The sequence below is a fragment of the Aquarana catesbeiana genome, linkage group LG13 (genome assembly GCF_042186555.1).
Source record: "Aquarana catesbeiana isolate 2022-GZ linkage group LG13, ASM4218655v1, whole genome shotgun sequence".
Taxonomy (NCBI): Eukaryota; Metazoa; Chordata; class Amphibia; order Anura; family Ranidae; genus Aquarana; species Aquarana catesbeiana.
The window spans coordinates 238251180-238272768 of record NC_133336.1 but is presented as its reverse complement, the minus strand read 5'-3'; the positions used below and the strand labels follow the sequence as shown (position 1 = coordinate 238272768).

General features: G+C 44.5%; 2 protein-coding genes across 2 annotated transcripts in view; both read left to right on the top strand.

Moving 5' to 3' along the window:
* The window catches only part of LOC141116717 (uncharacterized), a 181860-nt gene extending 170982 nt beyond the window's left edge, over window positions 1-10878 (top strand). Inside the window, exons 24-25 of the mRNA XM_073609109.1 lie at window positions 7857-8021; window positions 8559-10878. Coding sequence (XP_073465210.1) covers window positions 7857-8021; window positions 8559-8652 — 259 coding nt within the window. The 3' untranslated portion in view covers window positions 8653-10878. The remainder of the gene's footprint in view (window positions 1-7856; window positions 8022-8558) is intronic.
* Window positions 10879-18920: 8042 nt separating this feature from the next.
* LOC141116716 (uncharacterized) overlaps window positions 18921-21589 on the top strand; it is a 124525-nt gene continuing 121856 nt past the window's right edge. Inside the window, exon 1 of the mRNA XM_073609108.1 lies at window positions 18921-19280. The gene's annotated coding sequence lies outside the window, so the exon portion shown is untranslated. The remainder of the gene's footprint in view (window positions 19281-21589) is intronic.

The window sequence follows — 21589 nt, the reverse complement described above, 5'->3', positions numbered from 1 at the left end:
GTATGGGCCTCCTTTATTTTTTGTGCACTGCAGCTGACAGGGGGAGAGAGCAGAATGAGCAGAGGGATGTCTTCATCAGTCTGCTGCTGGCCAATCAGCAGCCTGGGTGTATGTTCTTGCCCAAATTGTGCTGCTACAGTTGTGGTTGAGGGCTTGGCTGTGCTATCTGGCAAAAATGCCTGGATCACAAAGCTAAACGCAAGCTGGCGCAGAGAACAGTACAGTATATGTAAGTATTTACACAATGCATTTTTTGTATATGTTACTGAAATGTATTTTATTCACTCCTTGCAGAATCGCCAACAATAAATTTGGAGATGATGCTGTCAAGTTTTTATGTTCAGCATTAAAACATCCTGAATGCAAGATACACACTCTGAAGTAAGTTGTACATTTCTTCACAGTATCCAAAACAATGCTTTTGGCTAGAAGAACGTTTGAAATTTGCACCCCAGAGAACAGAATCAATTATTTTTTTTAAATCAGATTTGTTTATATTCTCTTCCTGTAGCTTGGCAATGACTGGACTAACAGACCTTGCGTGCTCGTATTTAGGACCTGCAATAAGTGCCAACAAGTCCCTACGAAAACTTCTACTGCCTTATAACAGGCTGGATGGGCCTCACTTTGGTGACCTGATGACAGCTTTGTCTAGTCCTCCCTGTAAATTAGAGGAACTGGAGTGAGTAGAACGCATGTACTGTAAATGAGAAGGCATTTGTTAGGTTTGTGGGTGTTTACCAACGTGTCTGATCTGATGAAAAATTCATACTGACCCATGAAAAAGCTCCAATGTTTAAAGTTCTTTAATGGTTTTGGGTCAATGTTCTTAAGCTTATGCAATTTTAAAGTGATGTTTTAATACTGCTTAGCTACTCTGGTGTTATACGTATATAAAGGACCTCTGCTGCATCTGGCAGTAGCTCTTCTGGATAGCAAACTGCCTGATCCCTTGGACAACCCTATTTTCTATCTTGTTTCTGGTGAACCTTGAACTTCTTGCTCCTCCCACGAACTTCCTATTTAAGCCATGCATTTGCACTTTCTGTTTGCAAAATTATTGTGATCTTCTCCAGCTAATATGTTGTTCCTTGTGCTCCTGCTGCCAGCCGTATCTCCACTACCACTTGTTACTAACCTTTGGCTTGTTTACCGACTACGCCTCTGCTTGATCCCCACCTGCTACCTCTGCTAATGCACCCTGGCTTGCTTACCTCCTGGTGGCACAATCCTAAGGTACTGGCATACAGTGCAACCTATCTCCACCATCAGGAGCTCTGGTGAATACCAGCTAGTACTTAGACACCATACCTCGGATGAGCCTGCATCACCCAATAGGGGGGCCTGGTTTTTGTGTGAGCCTTTCTACTGCTATAGCTACTGGTATCCAAGCCTGACCCCTGACTGTGATTTTGCAGCAGTCATATATTGGTGGGTGAAATATATAGGGGGTGATTTTGGCTTTGCCCTATTTTAATTATAAATATGGATTATCTTGTCTATTCCTAGTCTATCACAGCTCTAATAATATTAATGGTGAAGATATAATAACAATATTAGCTATAAATATAATAACAATATTAGCTATAAAAATAAACACATTGCTCAAAGAAGCAAATGTCTTATTTACAGTGGGGAAAGTATTCACACCCCCTTAAAAAAAAAATTTTTGCTATATTGCAGCCATTTGCTAAAATCATTTAAGTTAATTTTTTTTCCTCATTAATGTACACACAGAATTGTTGGCATTTTTGCGGTTTATTAAAAAAGAAAAACTGAAATATCACATGGTCCTAAGTATTCAGACCCTTTGCCCAGTATTTAGTAGAAGCACCCTTTTGATCTAATACAGCCATGAGTCTTTTTGGGAAAGATGCAACAAGTTTTTCACACCTGGATTTGGGGATCCTCTGCCATTTCTCCTTGCAGATCCTCTCCAGTTCTGTCAGGTTGGATGGTAAACGTTGGTGGACAGCCATTTTTAGGTCTCTCCAGAGATGCTCAATTGGGTTTAAGTTAGGGCTCTGGCTGGACCATTCAAGAACAGTCACGGAGTTGTTGTGAAGCCACTCCTTCATTATTTTAGCTGTGTGCTTAGGGTCATTGTCTTGTTGGAAGGTAAACCTTCGGCCCAGTCTGAGGTCCTGAGCACTCTGGAGAAGGTTTTCGTCCAGGATATCCCTGTACTTGGCCGCATTCATCTTTCCCTCGATTGCAACCAGTCGTCCTGTCCCTGCAGCTGAAAAACACCCCCACAGCATGATGCTGCCACCACCATGCTTCACTGTTGGGACTGTATTGGACAGGTGATGAGCAGTGCCTGGTTTTCTTAGAATTAAGGCCAAAAAGTTCTATCTTGGTCTCATCAGACCAGAGAATCTTATTTCTCACCATCTTGGAGTCCTTCAGGTGTTTTTTAGCAAACTCCATGCGAGCTTTCATGTGTCTTGCACTGAGGAGAGGCTTCCATCGGGCCACTCTGCCATAAAGCCCGACTGGTGGAGGGCTGCAGTGATGGTTGACTTTCTACAACTTTCTCCCATCTCCCGACTGCATCTCTGGAGCTCAGCCACAGTGATCTTTGGGTTCTTCTTTACCTCTCTCACCAAGACTCTTCTCCCCTGATAGCTCAGTTTGGCCGGACGGCCAGCTCTAGGAAGGGTTCTGGTTGTCTCAAACGTCTTCCATTAAAGGATTATGGAGGCCACTGTGCTCTTAGGAACCTTAAGTGCAGCAGAAATTTTTTGTAACCTTGGCCAGATCTGTGCCTTACCACAATTCTGTCTCTGAGCTATTCAGGCAATTCCTTTGACCTCATGATTCTCATTTGCTCTAATATGCACTGTGAGCTGTAAGGTCTTATATAGAAAGGCGTGTGGCTTTCCTAATCAAGTCCAATCAGTATAATCAAACACAGCTGGACTCAAATGAAGGTGTAGAACCATCTCAAGGATGATCAGAAGAAATGGACAGAACCTGAGTTAAATATATGAGTGTCACAGCAAAGGGTCTGAATACTTAGGACCATGTGATTTTTCAGTTTTTCTTTTTTAATAAATCTGCAAAAATGTCAACAATTCTGTGTTTTTTTGTCAATATGGGGTGCTGTGTGTACATTATTGAGGAAAAAAAATGAACTTAAATGATTTTAGCAAATGGCTGCGATATAACAAAGAGTGAAAAATGTAAGGGGGTGTGAATACTTTCCGTCCCCACTGTACCTATAAAGAAAATAGAACACTAACATAGAAAACGAAAAGATTAAAACAGAGCATATAAAACAAAAGAGCATAGATGATATGTTACGTAAGTCCATTCTCCGTGTTCTGTATCTTAGCTGGAGCTCAATGTGAGAGAGAAGAGTCCCTTTATCACTGGCCTTTGTCTTTTTAAAGCACACTCAGACACAACCCACACAAACACCATCTTCCCTCTCGTGTAGTCCTTTGTCCAATGAGCAAAAAGGCAGTAAACTTTCAGGAAGTGTGTTGCTGTCCTCAATAACCACCAGCAGATGGCATTGCTATACTGCTGTCGACTCAAGCCCTTGACCCAGGTCAGCATCACAGCCCACATCATGTCCAATTGATGTTCTGTTTGAAAGCAAAACAATTAGGCACTGTTCTCTTCACATCACCAAGAGGTCTGAGCTCATGCTCTCTTATTCCGATACCCCACCGCCAGGGGGTATGAGTGAATCCTCTCCCACATGAAGATCTGATATGCATCCTTCTGCTGCTATACACACCCTGCTGGGTAATCTTTCTCTGATGGTATTCCAGGTTACCTCCAACCGTGTCCACATGGCTTCACTATGACCAGCCCTCAACAGTCCAGAAATATCTGATATTAAAAACATGATGCCTTTCAACATATGACACTTTGGGCACACCATCACCCTTCTTGGGCAACAGCCTCCATGGAGAGTCCAGAAAGGTCTAACTTTAAGACATGTTGTGTTTCCCAACAGTGGGTCACCTTCTTCACTCTCTTTCCTCTAGTGTCTTTCCAAGCTGTCTCAGATCTTTCTGCTGTCTTAAAGTCATTGTAAAGCTTTGTTTTTTTGTTTTTTTTAAATAACAAACATGTCATACTTACCTCCTCTGTGCAGCTCGTTTTGCGCAGTGTGGCCCCGATCCTCGACTTCCTGGGGTCCCCCGGTGGCTCTAGCGGCTCCTCCTCACATCAGATAACCCCCTAGGAGAAGTGCTCTCCCAGGGGGTTACCTTGGGGGCATGCTCCCGGGTCATTCATTTGGCGTGCATAGCCGCCGAATGTATGTCTCGGCCCTGCCCCCTGGCACCCGTGTCATTGGATTTGGTTGACAGCAGCAGGAGCCAATGGCTGCACTGCTATTAATCTATCCAACCAAGACCCAGGGCCCCGTGGAAAGAGGGACATTGCGCCACCGACGAGTGAATTCCACGGCCCAGGTAAGTAAAATGGGGGGCTGGGGGGCAGGTGACTGCCGGAAGTTTTTTTCACCTTAATGCATAGGATGCATTAAGGTGAAAAAACACAAGGGTTTACAGCCCCTTTAAGTTAGGGGTCACGCGCTTATCAGAGTTGCCTTGATGCAGAAGTATAGCTTTACATGTATTTGCAAATATATGCAACAAAAGCCTCTGTTTTTAGTAGCTGAAACCGTTAAGTCTTGTCCTGGCTAGCTGAGATGTGTGCTGGGGAACTTTTGTTTGGTTGGATAGATTAATTGTTTTTTAATAATAGGAATTTATTTCATAACATGGTCAATTTATCAGTTTTCAGCCAAAGGTCACACCTATTCTAGTTTATAAATGTGTGAACCTTGGGTGAAAATTATGTAGATCTTGGGTGAAAGCATTGATAAATAGACCTTTATGTGTTATCTAATGGGTTTTCTCCCACATACCAAACACATGCTGGTATATTAATTGTCTCCTTTCTTGTTTGGCCTAAGTATTATATGTTTACCCATTGGCTATGCACATGTGTTTTTATTCTGCATGCTAGTCCCAAGCCTGTGAAGATTGGGTGGTCTGAGGAAAGACCCAGCAACCTTCTTTGTAAAATAACTCGCCAAGGAAATTCTATGGAAAAGCCCCTCATGTTGGCTGAGACATGTTGGCTGAGAGTTGGGTGCCACTAAAGGGATATCACACACAAACTGATACATGCTTTATCATTCCCATGCTCTTACATTCTTATTTCTTCCTCCAGTTTGCAGAATAACTGGCTGGCGGATAGCTCCTGCTCCCTTTTAGCATCTGGAATAAGAAGTAATCAATCACTGAAGATACTCGTCCTATCATTTAATAATTTGAACTGTCCCTACTTTGGTGACTTGATGGAGGCTTTCCCTGTCCAACCTGCACAGTAGAGCAGTTGATGTAAGTATTCCATCACTGTACAGAACTGAATAACTAACAAAGGAGTTACTGGTACATTTTAAGGCCCAGTTCACATCTTAAGGTATGTTTTCTTTTTAACATGCATATTTATGTGTTCTAAATTGTGTTGTTAATGTGGGTTGATGCACATTTAAACATGTGCATTAGAAATACAAGCAGGATGCAGATCTGCGGTCTGCTGTCCCTGCCATCCTGAACTCCATCCTGGAGAAGCCACCTACTCGAGTTGAACAGTGTTCACTGTGTCTTAGGTGCCAGGGAAGGGACCGCCAATCAGCCCCCGTGGGATATATTGTGCAAGTATCCACTTTTTTTCTGGCAAAGGAAAACATCATGCAGTGAGCCTGGCACCTAAGGCTGGTAGATTTCTATGGGGCCTCCATTCAGCTCTTATGGGACCTGTCACCAGAGTGCTTCAGTCTGCTCCCCCAACGACACTTTCTAAACCTGAGAGCTCCTAAGGAGTTGGCTCTGTTCAGTCTGATTTGGGGATATATGTCTTAGACATGGAGGATAGACTATATTTCATCTTCCCTAGGTAGACACCAACATCTTTTGACATCACAGGCTTCCATAACTATTCTACTGACAGGTGTCCACAAGTTGAACTCATTATCAATCAGCAAAACTATTCCTCCTATCTTCTAACACCCTGGACCCTACATCCTCTCCCATTTCTCCTCCAGCTAGATTGAACTTGTAGAGTTTGAAACAGGAAAATCTGGATGCCGCACACCGGATAAAGTTGAAAACATCTTCTTTATTGTAAAACTTGGATCATAAAAAACAGGACAATCAGGCGGGTAGTACAGACACAGCTGACGCGTTTCGCACTCTAGTTCGAGCGCTTACTCATGAGCTATGAGTAAGCGCTCGAACTAGAGTGTGAAACGCGTCAGCTGTGTCTGTACTACCCGCCTGATTGTCCTGTTTTTTATGATCCAAGTTTTACAACAAAGAAGATGTTTTCAACTTTATCCGGTGTGCGGCATCCAGATTTTCCTGTTTCAAACCCTGCTTCAATTTGCATTTAGCCAGCACCTGGGACTCCCCTCCTCTAAAGGATTCACTAATACACACCTGAAAGCAAGTTCTCCTGAGCGGTAATTCATTCTCTCTGTCTTGTCTGCACCAATAGATTGAACTTGTCCCGTGGATGAAAAATCATCTTCCTAAGTGCCAAGAGTCTATATTCCCCAATCTGAAGCACTCTGGGGTACACTTTGGCTTTATATCCAGAACCACTACTTTTTGACTTCTTATTATTGCCCCAACCCAGATTCTGAGTCCAAGGAAGTGAACTTCCTAATACACAAGGCAGTCCCATGGCAGCTTATAAACACCTAGTATCATCTAGAAAGAAGAGCCTTATTTGTAAAAAGGAAAAGTGAGACAACCGTTGTGGACATTTATTAACATATATTCTCCCAAATCAAACCAAATTTCATTTCTGGAATCATTTATGGATCATCTGTCTTCTTTTGCTGAAGGCACTGTCTTCATAGGTGAAGATTTTAACTCCTGCTATGGATGCTTCCAAATCCTCCTTCCGCCTTTCCTACATGTAATTTAGGAGAATTAAGAGATGCCTGTGCTAATTTCAGTTGGTTAACCCTATGTTTGCGTTGATTTCTTTTTGGTCAAGCACCATAACCTTTCTCGAGCATGAGATGCCTCAATAGGAGTACTCTCGGTCTTGGACCATGCCCCCATCTCCCTAGAAATAGAGCTTACAAACCCTCCGTTTAAATCTTGGTCCTGGAGAGTCAATGATACGTACTCTTTATTGCTGATCCACAGCGGCTCTGTGAGTTTAAAGAAGGGTGACATGTATGGTACTTCAAGGTGTTGCGGACCATGCGCCTCACATGCATTCTTACTATGATGTACTGTTGGGGATTGGCAACCAGCAATATTACATGTGGGCAAGTCCTTTTTCTCCTTCTTTCTTTGGAAAATGAAGCAGGATGGATAGATGGAAGCAGTACAGGGACACGTTCATCTAGCACCCAGGGCAAAGGATACGGAACTGACTCCCCTACCCCACTGTTAATGCATGCCATAGAATGCCCTGCGTCCATTCTTGGCCCCCTTGCTCCTCTGTGCCAAGGGCAGGTGTTCCTCCTGCTCACCCCTTGTCTCTGTTCAGGATGGAAAGGATAAAGAGGGGAAGAAATGAAGGAGGGGGAGAGAGGGAGGCAAGAAAGAAAGAAAGAAATAGTAGACAGGGTGGATGAAAAGGAATAGGAGGAGTGAGAGGGAAAGAAGAGGAGAGGAAAGTAAAAGAAGAAGAAAAGAGGGAAAAGGAAAAAGCAAGGAAAAGGAAATAGTGGAAGAAAATTAGAGAAATGGAGGGGACGGAAGGAAGAAGGAAGAAATGCTAAACTTGTAAATTCTCTATATTATAAATAAAGTAGGGTAAACAGATTTGGGGAAGATGTGACACTTTTCTCTCCTCTCGGACAGGCTACAGGATATTATGCTAGATGATGAACACATTCCATTGATGTTACCTCTGAATAACAATAAGAACCTCACACATTTAGAGCTGAGCAATAATAGCCTTACGGGTGCTGCAACTCCTTACCTTCGAGAGCTCATCCTGCAGTCCTCCAGCCTGAAGAGCATCAGGTATGTGGAACCAAGACCAGACAATGACAGTGAGATAGAGAAGCTTTTTTTTTTATACTTTGGTAAAAGAAGGTTTTCAAATGTCAACTTGATGGCTTGATGGCCATTGTAAGCATCCCCGATAGTGTTAAATGTTTTGTTCAAACCCTGCAACTGCCACTTTTGCTTGACAGCCTGGCCTGGGGGCCAAACAATGGAAAATACCAAATGTAATGGTTGTCGCCAGAACAGGTCATAAGGGGAAATCTTCCAAGGGGGACACCTGTTCTGGTGTCCTCCACCTGTTCTGGTGCTCCACATACTTCCTCTGAGACAGGAAGTGAATAGAAATCCCCCTTAGTAACATGCATCAATAACCTGACAGGTGGTTCTAACTCTATTTCACTCTCTCCAAAACTAAAGAAAAGCTTTGACTTACATTATCCTATACATTTCTTTTTGAAGGACATTGTGGATTGCTGAGTGACATTTTGTGTTCTGACACAAAATGACAAAATATTCTAATATGTCCTCATTTTCTCTCTTTCTTCCTTCTAGCCTCTTTCTTAATCGCCAGCTGCCTTTTGAAGACAGAAGATCATTGGCAGAGCTGAGAGCTCAGAAACCAGGCCTTGACATTTCAATTGATTGAACTCAATGAACATGTGAACGTCTCTGACATTGAGAACTGATGATACTTTTGCTTTGGCAATGAAACTCATACATTTGTAGGGGCGGTGAGAGCAATACGTTTGCTTGAGAATGAGACCCCTACATGACCTGTTGATCCATACAATTGTGTGACAATGAGCTCCGTACTTTCTGTGTGGGAATTAAACCTGGTGTTTTCCTATGACGATGAGACTCATAAATTTGCTGTGATATGAGACCCATACATTTGCCATGACGATGAGATTAATGCATTCAACTCTCAAAGACCTGGAACCTTCACCTCTACAAACCCAACATTCCAAATTTTTTTATAAAAAAAAACAATACATTGCATAGATGTAATATATTATTCCAATTACTTACCAAACCTTTGAGTGATGGACAAAAATATTCAAATAGAGCAGTGGTCTCCAAACTGTGGCCCGGTGCCAGATCTGCCTTTGCTTGATCTTATCTGGCCATTGGGGCACTATTTCATTAACTGATACCAACAATGGGGTATAACCCATCCATTGACCCCAATGAAAATTCCTCTCAATGATACCAATGATGGGGCACGATTCCTCCCACTGACACCAAAGATGGGGCATTGTTTGTTTCCTGCTAAAATTGGGACCTTTTCTACTCTCAATGGCCACAGTCCGACCCCCCTAAAAGTCTGAAGGACAGTAAACTGGCCCTTTGTTTGGAAAGTTTTGAGACCCGTGAACTAGAGGAACTCTCAATTTAAGGGAACCGTATTAAGGGTAATAAAGAGGCAACTATTTAAGGGCCCATGAATCAGGGGACCAGTCATAATTGCTTCTCCTATTACCTGTGTATTCCTAATACATTCTATACCAAATAATACATATTTATCTATCACATCCAATTTCTATTCATTTATCTGCTTTTTGAACCCATAGGCAGCTTATACAATTTGAAAAAGGGGAATTTGACACAAATGTATTTAAAAGATAAAATAAAGGTTGAGAGAAAATAAAGAGTTCCTCAAAATTTCTTTGGGATATTTTAACAAAATGTCACAATTTTGACAATACATTGAATTCAATAGAGAAGGCAACATTTAACCACTTGCCGACCGGCTCATGCCGATATACGGCAGAATGGCGCGCGTGCGTAAAACAACGTAGCCGTGCGTTGCTTAACCCCCTCCCTGCCCGCAGCGATCGGATTCGTTGCAGAAGCGATCAGTCTTCACATCCAGGCTATTGATTTCTGACCTGGACCTGCTGATCGGTTCTGACCAATGAAATGCCTCCTCTGCTTGTGAATTGTAAACACAGACAGAGAAAGTGATGTCACCTCCTGTCCTGGAATTCTTTTTGGTTCCAGAACGCGGAGAGAGGACATCTAAAAGTGAGTTGCTCCAACACTACACTGAAACAGTACACATTGGCACACATTTCACCCCCCGATCGCCCCCCACCCCCAGTTAATCCCTTCACTTCCTGTCACTGTGTCACCAATTGCAGTTTTCAGATTTTTCACTGATCACTGCATTGGTGTCACTTGTGACACTAATCAGCATTAGGGCAGCTAGTAGTAGGCCCAGGTAGCTTTAGGATACCCCCATTAACCCCCTAATAAAGGTTTAACTCCTTGATCACCCCCCAGTTAACCTTTTCACCCCCTGTCACCAGTGTCACTAGTAGATCTATTTTATGATCGCCGTATTAGTGTCATGGGTTAGCCAGTTAGTTGGTTAGTTTCAGCGTCAGGTTTTTATAGCATCAGGGTACCTTACCTAATAAAGGTTTTAACCCCCTGATTGCCCCCTAGTTCACCCTTTCACCCCCTGTCACCAGTGATCACCGTATTAGTGTCATGGGTGACGCTGGTTAGTTATTTAGTTTTTATAGCGTCAGGGTACCCGCCGTATATTACCTAATAAATGTTTAACCCCCTGATCACCTAGCGGGTGACATCAGTTAGGTTTTAGCATCAGTTAGGGTCAATGTCAGTCCCAGGCAGCATCAGATCAGTACCAGTAACACTAATACCCACGCACGCACCATACACCTCCTTTAGTAGTATAGTGTCTGAACGGATCAATATCTAATCTGATCAGATCTATACTAGCATCCCCAGTAGTTTAGGGTTCCCAAAAACGCAGTGTTAGTGGGATCAGCCCAGATACCTGCTAGCACCGGCGTTTAGCCCCTCTGCCCAGCCCAGCCCAGCCCAGCCCACCCAAGTGCAATATCAATCAATCAACCACTATCACTTACAAAACACAACACACATAACTGCAGCAATCGCAGAGTCAGGCCTGATCCCTGCGAACGCTAACAGTTTTTTTGGTAGCGATTGAAGCAGTCGCTGACAATCAGGTGCTCTTTTTGCCTGTGAGTCGCACTAGCTGTACCTATAAATTTAGAGGCCAAAATGTCCAGACAGAGATACACTAGTGAAGAGGCCTACACGTTGCTGAGCATGACAGATGAGAGTGAAGGGGAAGTCACCCATCTGTCAGATTCAGGCTCAGTATATGAACCCGTAGAGAGCAGCGGCACCCTGTCAGAAAGCTCTGACGATGGAGTAGTGGTCCCTGCTAAGGTCAGCCCTACCCGACCCCGTTCTTCTGTTGTTGAGGTGCAAGAACCGCAGGGTTCTCGTATGGAGCAGAGAGCCAGTACTAGTGCCGCTCATCCTTCTGGTGAAATGGCAAGCACCAGAGGCCTAGTACACCCTGGTCCTACATCCAGCACTGCAGTATCACGTGGTGACGTGGCGAGTCCCATAAGTGCAGTTCAAGCTGGTGCGGTGGCTAGCACAAGTAGTGTCCCGCAGCCACAAAGAAGACAAAGACAGGCCCATCGAGCCCTTCCTGCAGAATATGCCAATCCTAATTGGGAGCCCATCACTTCTGCAGCATTCCCCCATTCACTGGCCATCCCCGAATTCAGGTGGAAACAGTTGATTTTACATCACTTGATTTTTAATCACTGTTTTTCACGGAAGATCTCTATAGATCAATTGTGAACCAAAGCAATTTGTATGCTGGTCAATTCATCGTTAATCTGCTAATCCGCTAGACTGCTTTTATAAGTAGGGTGAAAGAGTATCTGTAACTACCTATTGCTATCATAGGGGATATTTACATTCCCTGTGATAACAATAAAAATTATAAAAAAAAAAAAAAAAAGTAACAGTGTAAAAATAAAATAAAAAAAGGAAAATAAATAATTAAAAATAAAAAAGCAACCCTATCCCCCCCCCCCCCCCGTGCTCGCGTGCAAAGGTGAACGCAAGCGTCGGTCTTGTGTCATACGTATGTATGTAAACAGCAATTTCACCATGCATGTGAGGTATCACCACGAACGTCAGTTCGAGGGCAGTCATTTTAGCAGTAGACCTCCTCTGTAAATCTAAAGTGGTAACCTGTAAAGGCTTAAAAATGTATGTAGTTTGTCACCGCTGCACGGTTGTGCGCAATTTTAAAGCATGTCATGTTTGGTATCTATGTACTCTGCATAAGATCATCTTTTATATCTTACCAAACATTTGGGCAATATAGTATGTTTTAGTGCATTAATATTCAAAAAAGTGTTCTTTTTTCCAAAAAAATTGCGTTTGAAAAATCGCTGCGCAAATACCGTGTGAATAAAAAATTGCAACACCCACCATTTTAATCTGTAGGGCCTTTGCTTTAAAAAAGATATATATAATGTTTGGGGGTTCAAAGTAATTTTCTAGCGAGAAAAAAATATTTTTTCATGTAAATAAAAAGTCTCAGAAAGGACTTTTGCCGCGTACACACGGTCGGATTTTCTGACGGGAAATGTTGGATGTGAGCTCATTGTCAGAAAGTCCAACCGTGTGTATGCTCCATCGAACATTTGCTGTTGGACTTTCCGTCAACAAATGTTTGATAGCAGGTTCTCAAATTTTCCGCCAACAAAACTTTGTAGTCGGAAAGTCCGATCGTGTGTACACAAGTCCGTCGCACAAAAGTCCACGCATGCTCGGAATCAAGCAGAAGGAGCCGCACAGGCCATTGAACTTCCTCTTTCTCGGCTCGTCGTACGTCTTGTATGTCACCGCATTCCCACGTTCGTAATTGTTGGCCAACATTTGTGTGACCGTGTGTATGCGAGACAAGTTTGAGCCAACTTCCTTCGGAAAAAAAAATCCACGGTTTTGTTGGCTGAAAGTCCGATCGTGTGTACGGGGCATTTGTCTTCAAGTGTTTAGAAGAGTGGGTGGTGTGTGACATAAGCTTCTAACGCTGTGCATAAATTACCAGGACAGTTCAAATCCCCCCACCCCACCCCAAATGACCCCATTTTGGAAAGTAGACACTCAAGCCATTTGCTAAAAGACAAGTTGAGTCCATGGAATATTTTATATTTTGCCACAAGTTTGGGAAATCTTTTATTTTTTTTCACTGTTGTCACTAAATGATATATTGTTCACACATGCCATGGTTATATGTGGAATTTCACCCCAAAATACATTCTGCTGCTTCTCCTGAGTACGGGGATACCACATGTGTGGGACTATTTGGGAGCCTAGCCACGTACGGGACCCCCGGAAACCAAGCACCGCCTTCAGGATTTCTAAAGGCGTAAAATGGTGATTTTACTCCTCACTACCTATCACAGTTTCGGAGGCCACGCTGTAGCCGTCTTTCGGGCCTCCAGTGCCGTTAGAGCATCAATAGACGTCCTCCCGTTATCGTGCCGCTCGCGCGCAGGTGGCGCTCTCTGTGATCGTCCTTCAGACTCGGCTGATCACAGAACAGGTTAAAGGGTCAATCACAGTGGCCCTTTACCACATGATCAGCTGTCAGCCAATGACAGCTGATAACCATAGGTGTGCGCAGCCCATTGCATTAGGGTGTGCACCCTAAAGCTCAACACACTTGTGTGTGTGTCTACATATATATGACCCCAGCACATTGATCTCCCTGCTGATACAGTGAAAGAGAATTGCATAAACACTTCTCTCATGGCAGAGCTGGTAAAAGGGAGATCTTTCCCATCTTCCTGCTGGCACACAGAATGATAATGCTAATGTACATGGGGGGATTAGGGTGTGCTCAGGCACATCCGGCACACCCTGTGCGCATGCCTATGCTGATAACGGAAGCAAACAGAAGCTGGTTATCGGCTTTTTTCACCTCACGTTGACAGCATGAGGATAAAGGAAGAAAGCCAAAAACTAGCTTCTGTTACAGGGACATCAGTTCCACACAGTGCCCATCAGTGCTGCTAATTAGTGCCAACCAGTGCCACCTATCAGTGCCCACCAGTGCTGCTAATCAGTGCAGTCAATCAGTGCCCATCAGTGCCTCATCATCAGTGTCACCTATTAGTACTGCCTATCAGTGCCCATCAGTGCTGCCTATCTATGCTATTCCTTTATTTCCTATTCTATTATTTTATTTTCTATTCTAGTCTTTTCTGTTCTGTTTTGTTTTGTTCTATTCTTTTCTTTTCTATTCAATTCCTTTATTTTCTATTCTATTTCATTATATTCTGTTCTGTTCTATTCTATAAAGCAGCCCAAGTAGAAATCATCATCTTATTTCACTTTTATACCTTACTGTATTTGTTGCAATATGTTTCCAATTCGAATTCGGATAATTCATTTTGTTATAAATTATTTCTGATTCATTAGAATTTGTTACTATTGTGATTCGGAAATTCGGATACATCAGAATCTCCAAATAAGCAAAATTTTGTCTGAATTTCTATTCATAACAAAATGAATCGCACATGCCTAGCGTCAGCTCCATAAAAACATTGTGCAGTCTTCTGTGGATGTTGGACAGCCTTGCACCCCTCCTTCATCAAGAACTCAATGACGGCAGGTTGCTTTGGCTTGGAATCCGTTATTAACCTGCAATGAAAAAGAAGAAGAGGAGTTACTATTCCAGCAAGTGAAATTTGAACGACCTGTGATGTAAGTTTAAAGGAGAAGTACAGCCAAAGCTCATTTGGCTGTACTTCTCCTGTGGATCAAAGGAATGCAGCTCATTCTGCATTCCTGTGCCCCACTTTCAGCAGACAGCGCAGATCCGGTCAGGACAGTGAAGTCAGGATCCGCCCACATGCCTGGACCGGCACCTGGCTCAGCCTCTCATTGAGCCGCTGAGAGCCTGAGCCGGACGCTCCCGCCCCCTCCACAGCCAGGCTCTCCAGTGAGCGCAGGGGTTGGGGGGGGCAGAGCAGAGAGATGGTGACTAACAGTCAGCAGCTCTCTGTTCGGGAAACTTTGAGAAGCAGCCACAGCAGCGTGATCAGGGGAGGAAGTCTATTGACTCCCCCAGCACTGGAAGCCCGCAATGTAGCCCCCAGATGCAGGCTGCTGGTGGCAAGTGGCACACTGTCACTCCCTCCAGGACTCCTGGTGTGCTGCAGTTTTGGCTGCACTGCTTGTGTATCTGCAGTTTTAGCTGCAGTCCTATTGATTTATATCAGGTTGCAGGTTTTTGACGCATTTTCTGACAATGCGCCAAAGATGCAGCATGCAGGAATTTTGGTGGGCTTTCAGAAAAAACACGCAACCTAATAGAAATCAATAGGACTGCGGGTAAAATGCAGGAAAACTGCGGATACACCAGTAATGGGCCAAAGCACAGCAAACCAGTGTGAACCCACTTAAAAGCACAAGGAACCAAGTCTAAACATATAATAGGCTGCAGTTATAACAGCCATTGCTGAAGGAAAATTAAAAAAAAAAGAGGGGAAGAGAAGGGAGATAAGAGTCCAGTCACTGAGCTCACACTTGGATGGTCGGAAGCTTATCACTCAGATATCGTGTTCAGTTCACCTTCTATCTGCCACTTGGATGGTGGGGCTTGAACCTGGACTCTGGGGTGTGGCCAAAAAATTCTGTGTAAGCGCAGATCGCCACAGCACCCCATCCACAGACTATCTCACCTCTGCACCCCCATCCACAGACTATCTCACCTCTGCACCCCATCCACAGACTATCTCACCTCTGCACCCCATCCACAGACTATCTCACCTCTGCACCCCCATCCACAGACTATCTCACCTCTGCACCCCATCCACAGACTATCTCACCTCTGCACCCCCATCCACAGACTATCTCACCTCTGCACCCCCATCCACACACTATTTCACCTCTGCACCCCCATCCACAGACTATCTCACCTCTGCACCCCATCCACAGACTATCTCACCTCTGCACCCCCATCCACAGACTATCTCACCTCTGCACCCCATCCACAGACTATCTCACCTCTGCACCCCATCCACAGACTATCTCACCTCTGCACCCCCATCCACAGACTATCTCACCTCTGCACCCCATCCACAGACTATCTCACCTCTGCACCCCCATCCACAGACTATCTCACCTCTGCACCCCCATTCACAGACTATCTCATCTCTGCACCCCATCCACAGACTATCTCACCTCTGCACCCCCATCCACAGACTATCTCACCTCTGCACCCCCATCCACAGACTATCTCACCTCTGCACCCCCATCCACAGACTATCTCACCTCTGCACCCCCATCCACAGACTATCTCACCTCTGCACCCTCATCCACAGACTATCTCACCTCTGCACCCTCATCCACAGACTATCTCACCTCTGCACCCCATCCACAGACTATGTCTCTGCCCCTCCACATGTCACCTCTGCACCCCCATCTACAGCCCCCCTTAATCCATAGCTCCCCACACAGCTCTCACTGTGCCCAATCTAAATCCCCCCCCATCTTCATCCCCAGCTGCAGAACAAACTCAGCGTCTCCACATCTGTCTCTCTGTACAGCCACCCCTCCCCACTTCCTCCCCACTTCCTCCCCACTTCCCCCCCTTCCCCTTCACAGCTCTCTCACCTCTTAATAGTTTATAGCACACTGTACACAGGTTATCTTCACGGCAATAGAACAGTGCAGCCTGTGTAGCAGTAAGAAGAGGGCTGCCATAGATGACGAAACTCAGTTCCGCCCCGTTCCGGCTGAAAAAAAGCCCTGCGTTTATGGACAGGAGAAATCAGGCTTGTACCGCTGGCTGGGCGGGCCGATTTTAAGGCAGAGGCCTGGAGCTGCAGCTCCAATAGCCCCTATGTTAATCCGGCCCTGATCTGTGAAGGCGCAATACCACATGTGGGGTGAATGGTTCCGGTGAGTGTATTTTTTAAGGGGCACCTCTAAGAAGCACTGAATACAGCTTATGAAGAGCACCTGTCACTTTTTATTGTTTTTATGATATATGGACTTTTAGTGCACCAGTACTTCAGTATAATTCATCACAGGGAATCACTAGAAGGATATCAGTGTTTTATGTTTTCACTATGCTTTACACGCAGGCACTGTTGTTTACCTATGTATGATATTCTATAGCACCACACCAGTTTGTCGCATTAGAACTCAGATCATTTGCACATTAGGATTGCACTATTTTTTTTATTTTTTTGTTCATCAGACTGTTGTATCAGATCCTAGATCATTTGCGTATTAGGATTGTACAATGTATTGGTTTGGTTTTGTGTTCATTTGTATTACTTTGCACCAGTAGCACTTTAGACTGTCGCATTAGGACATTAGGGATCTATTCATCAGAATTATTCCTTTTTTGCCACGTTTGGTCCCATTAGGGATACTTGTCATGCTGGGGGTGTGAGACATTCCACCCTAGAACAGCACCATTTCTACCCTCCTATACGTCATCCAGGACTGTCTATAATGTGTTCCCCGAGCCATTTAATGACACATTCCTCACTTCCCTCGTCATCACACAGGCACACTTAGTGCTTAGTCATGGCTGACTATTCCAAATCTTGTGAGAAGACCCTGTAGCAAAGGGCAGGAGTGTCTACTCACAAGACTTGAGATACTCAGAATTTCTTGGGATCTTGCAGGAAGAATTGTGGTTCACCTGAAGCTGGAGTTGTGCTTTAACCACTTGCCGACCAGGCCATAGCCGAAAGACGGCTACAGCGCAGTCGGCTTATTCTGGGAGGGCGTCCATGGGCGTCCTCCCAGAATCTTGCTCCCGCGCACCCCGGGGCGCGTTCCCCGAAAAATCCATGACCGCCGGGTCCGGAAGACCCAGCGCACCACGGATCACGTAAACGGCCGCTGTTAGCGGCCGTTTGGTACGTGATCGCTCTGTCAAAAGACGGAGCGATCACTTGTAAACAAACTGGCGTCATGACGCCGGTTCCTCCCTCCCCTCTCTGTACCGATCTGTACAGTACGAGGGGAGAGGGGGAGGGATCATTTGCAGCAGCGCTGTGGGCTGGATATGTGGTGCCCACAGCGCTGCTCAGTGCCCATTCTCTGCAATACTCTGCAGTACTATGCCAATACTCTGCAATACTCTGCCAATAATCTGCAGTACTCTGCAAATACTGTGCAATACTCTGCCAATACTCTGCAATCATCTGCAATGCTCTGCAATACTCTGCCAATACTCTGCAATATTCTGCCAATACTCTGCAATACTCTGCAATAAATTTTAACAGAAACAAAGAATTTTTTTTTTTTTTTACAGAATTTTCAGTCTTTTTTGATTTATAGCGCAAAAAATAAAGAACCCAGCGGTGATTAAATACCACCAAAATAAAGCTCTATTTGTGTGAAAAAAAGGACAAACATTTGATATGTGTACAGTGTTGCATGACTGAGTAATTGTCATTCAAAGTGTGTGAGCACCGAAAGCTGAAAATTGGTCTGGTTAGGAAGGGGGTATAAGTGCCCAGTGGTCAAGTGGTTAATGCAATAACAAAAATAAGGAAGAGCAAGTGTGTAAAAATGTCACATCAAAAAAGGCTTTTACTTTAATAGTGATATGGGTAGCATAGTGGCTAAGTGGTTAGCACTTTCACCTAGCAGCACTGGGGTCTCTGGTTCGAAACTCAACCACAGCACTACATGCCTAGAGTTTAAATGTTCTCCTTGTGCCTGGGTGGGTTCCCTGCCACACTCCAAAGACATGCTGGTAGGTTAATTGGCTCCTGTCTAAATTGCTGCTGGTATCTGTATAAATGTGAGTGATGAACCTTCGATTTAAAACTCCTTGAGGGCAGGGACTGATCTAACACATATATATGTAAAGTGCTACATAACTTAGCGCCTACATACCTGTAATAAACATTCAAAAAATATGTGCTCACTTCTATTTTAAAAACCACAAGTGGTTGTGCGGCTCCTTTTCAGTGAAGGACATATATTATATAATGGAAAAGCTTACATGTGAGAAAAAAAAAAGTGAAACACGCCTGAAAGTAAAAACAGGTCTAACAGGTCATTTCTTTTCTTTGTCTGTAGAAAAAGCATCCATTGGCTGCTCTAGCTAAATGAATACACTTCCAGGATTTAAGAGGTTCGGTAATACTTAGGCGTGTCAGTCATAAATAAAATATTAGAGTAGGAAAGGTTAGGACGGAATTTCAAAGTAGGAGAAATACAGAGAAGTACCACAGGAACAGAAGACAATCACATAAGAAGGATAACCATACGATGGGACAAGGCTGACCAAGTTCAAAAGATCACACTTCTTCTTCGGGGGTCAATATGAGACTTTGTATGGAGGCCAATGGCTGAGACGGGTTTCTGTTTTAGGTGCAAGCAGGTTGATCACCAGATGTCTAGAAGGTCCTGCAAATTCAATAAAAGGTACTTTTTTTTACATTTTATTTTGTTCAAACTTCATATAGATCTGTTCAAAAAAATGTACACTCACCGGTCACTTTATTAGGTCCACCTTGCTAGTACCAGGTTGCTGTAGATTTGTTGGCTGCACATCCATGATGCCACCACATCCCAAAGGTGCTCTATTGGATTGAGATGTGGTGAGGAGTGTGGAGGCCATTGAAGTACAGTGACCTCCTTGTCCAGTGGTGAGATGATTGAATCTTTGTGACATGGTGCATTATCCTGCTGGAAGGAGCCATCAGAAGATGGGTACACTGTAGTCATAAAGAGGTGGACATGGTCAGAAACAATGCTCAGGTAGGCCGTGGCGTTTAAACAGTGCTCAATTGGTACTAATGCCACGTACACACGAGCGGACTTTACGGCAGACTTTGTCCGGCGGACTTTTCAACTGACTTTACGACGGACTTTCCGAATGAACGGACTTGCCTACACACGATCAACCAAAGTCCGACGGATTCGTACGTGATGACGTACGACCGGACTAAAACAAGGAAGTTCATAGCCAGTAGCCAATAGCTGCCCTAGCATCGGTTTTTGTCCGTCGGACTAGCATACAGACGAGCGGACTTTTCGACCAGACTCGAGTCCGTCGAAAAGATTTAAAACATGTTTCATTTCTAGGTCCGTCAAACTTTTGGGGAAAAAAGTCTGCTGGAGCCCACACACGATCTAATTGTCCGACGGACTCCGGTCTGCAGGACCAAGTATGCCGTAAAGTCCGGTCGTGTGTACGCGGCATAAGGGGCCCAAAGTGTGCCAAGAAAATATCCCCCACACCATTACACCACCACCAGCAGTCTAAACTGTTGATACAAGGCAGGATGGATCCATGCTTTCATGTTGTTTACACCAAATTCTGACCCTACCATCTGAATTTCGCAGCTGAAAGCGAGACTCATCAGACCAGGCAACGTTTTTCCAATCTTCTATTGTTCAATTTTGGTGAGTGTGACGGATCCCACACTCCGCTGAGTGCTTCCGTCAGTAATACCGCTTCCTCCAGTCTGACCATCAGAGAGATATATTAATTATAGATGCATTGAATACAAGGATAGCCGGTAATAGCATGTATGAATCTTGAATGATTTATTGAACCGAATATAGCCTTTTTATACACTTTTTAACACAAGGGGTTAGATAACGAGGTAGGGCGGACTCATGACTACTTCACCCCCCCCCCCCAGCAACAACTTAGCTGACAACTATATGCCGTATTTATCGGCGTATAACACGCACTTTTTCCCCCTTAAAATCAGGGGGAAATCATGGGTGCGTGTTATACGCCGATCCCAGCTAATTGTGATCTATCAGAGCTATCGCCGCGATTGCAGCAGACATTCACATAGCATGTAGTTTTAAATATGGCGCCGCGGAGTTCGGAGGGACTCGGCGGAGCTGAACGAGTGCCGCCGACATACACATAGTCAAGTGTACTCGGCTCTTTCCGGCGCCGCTCACAGTCAGGCCCAGTCACGCCATTGGACCTGTGTTATGTCCATCATAGGGCGGGACTGGGCGGGACTGTGAGCGGCGCCGGAAAGAGCCGAGTACACTCGACTATGTGTATCTCGGCGGCGCTCCTTCAGCGCCGCCGAGTCCCTCCGAACTCCGCGGCGCCATATTTAAAACTACATTCTATGTGTATGTTGGCGGCGATCTTTCAAGCGATCTGTCCAAGCATGTAATGGACACTGGGGGGCAAGGCTGCACTGACCACTGGGGCAAGGCTGCACTGACCACTGGGGCAAAGCTGCACTGACATGGCTGCACTGGGGCAAAGCTGCACTGACAAGGCTGCAATGGACACTGGGCAAGGCTGCACTGACACTGAAAAGGCTGCAATGACACTGACAAGGCTGCAGATGGACACGATAAGGCTGCATTGATGGGCATTTTAATGTAAGTTTTTTTTTCCTTAAACTTCCCTTCTAAAAGTTTTTTTCCTTAAAATTCCCTCCTAAACTTGGGGTGCGTGTTATACGCCGGTGTGTGTTATACGCCGGCGCGTGTTATACGCCGATAAATACGGTAATTAACGTGTTAATTAACACAGCACTTAAGGCAGCCCAGGTGACCAGACTGTCCGTCTCCGGAGGCCAATAGATATACTTTATTGTCATTGTATACATACAACAAAAACATTTTTTCTGGGTACTCTTTACAGCAGCAATAAAGCACTTCTCAACAAAACCACACCATAGTTGCCAACATTGTAAAAAAAAAATGTGGGACACTTTTGTGGCTGTAGGCGGAGCCGTGGAATAATT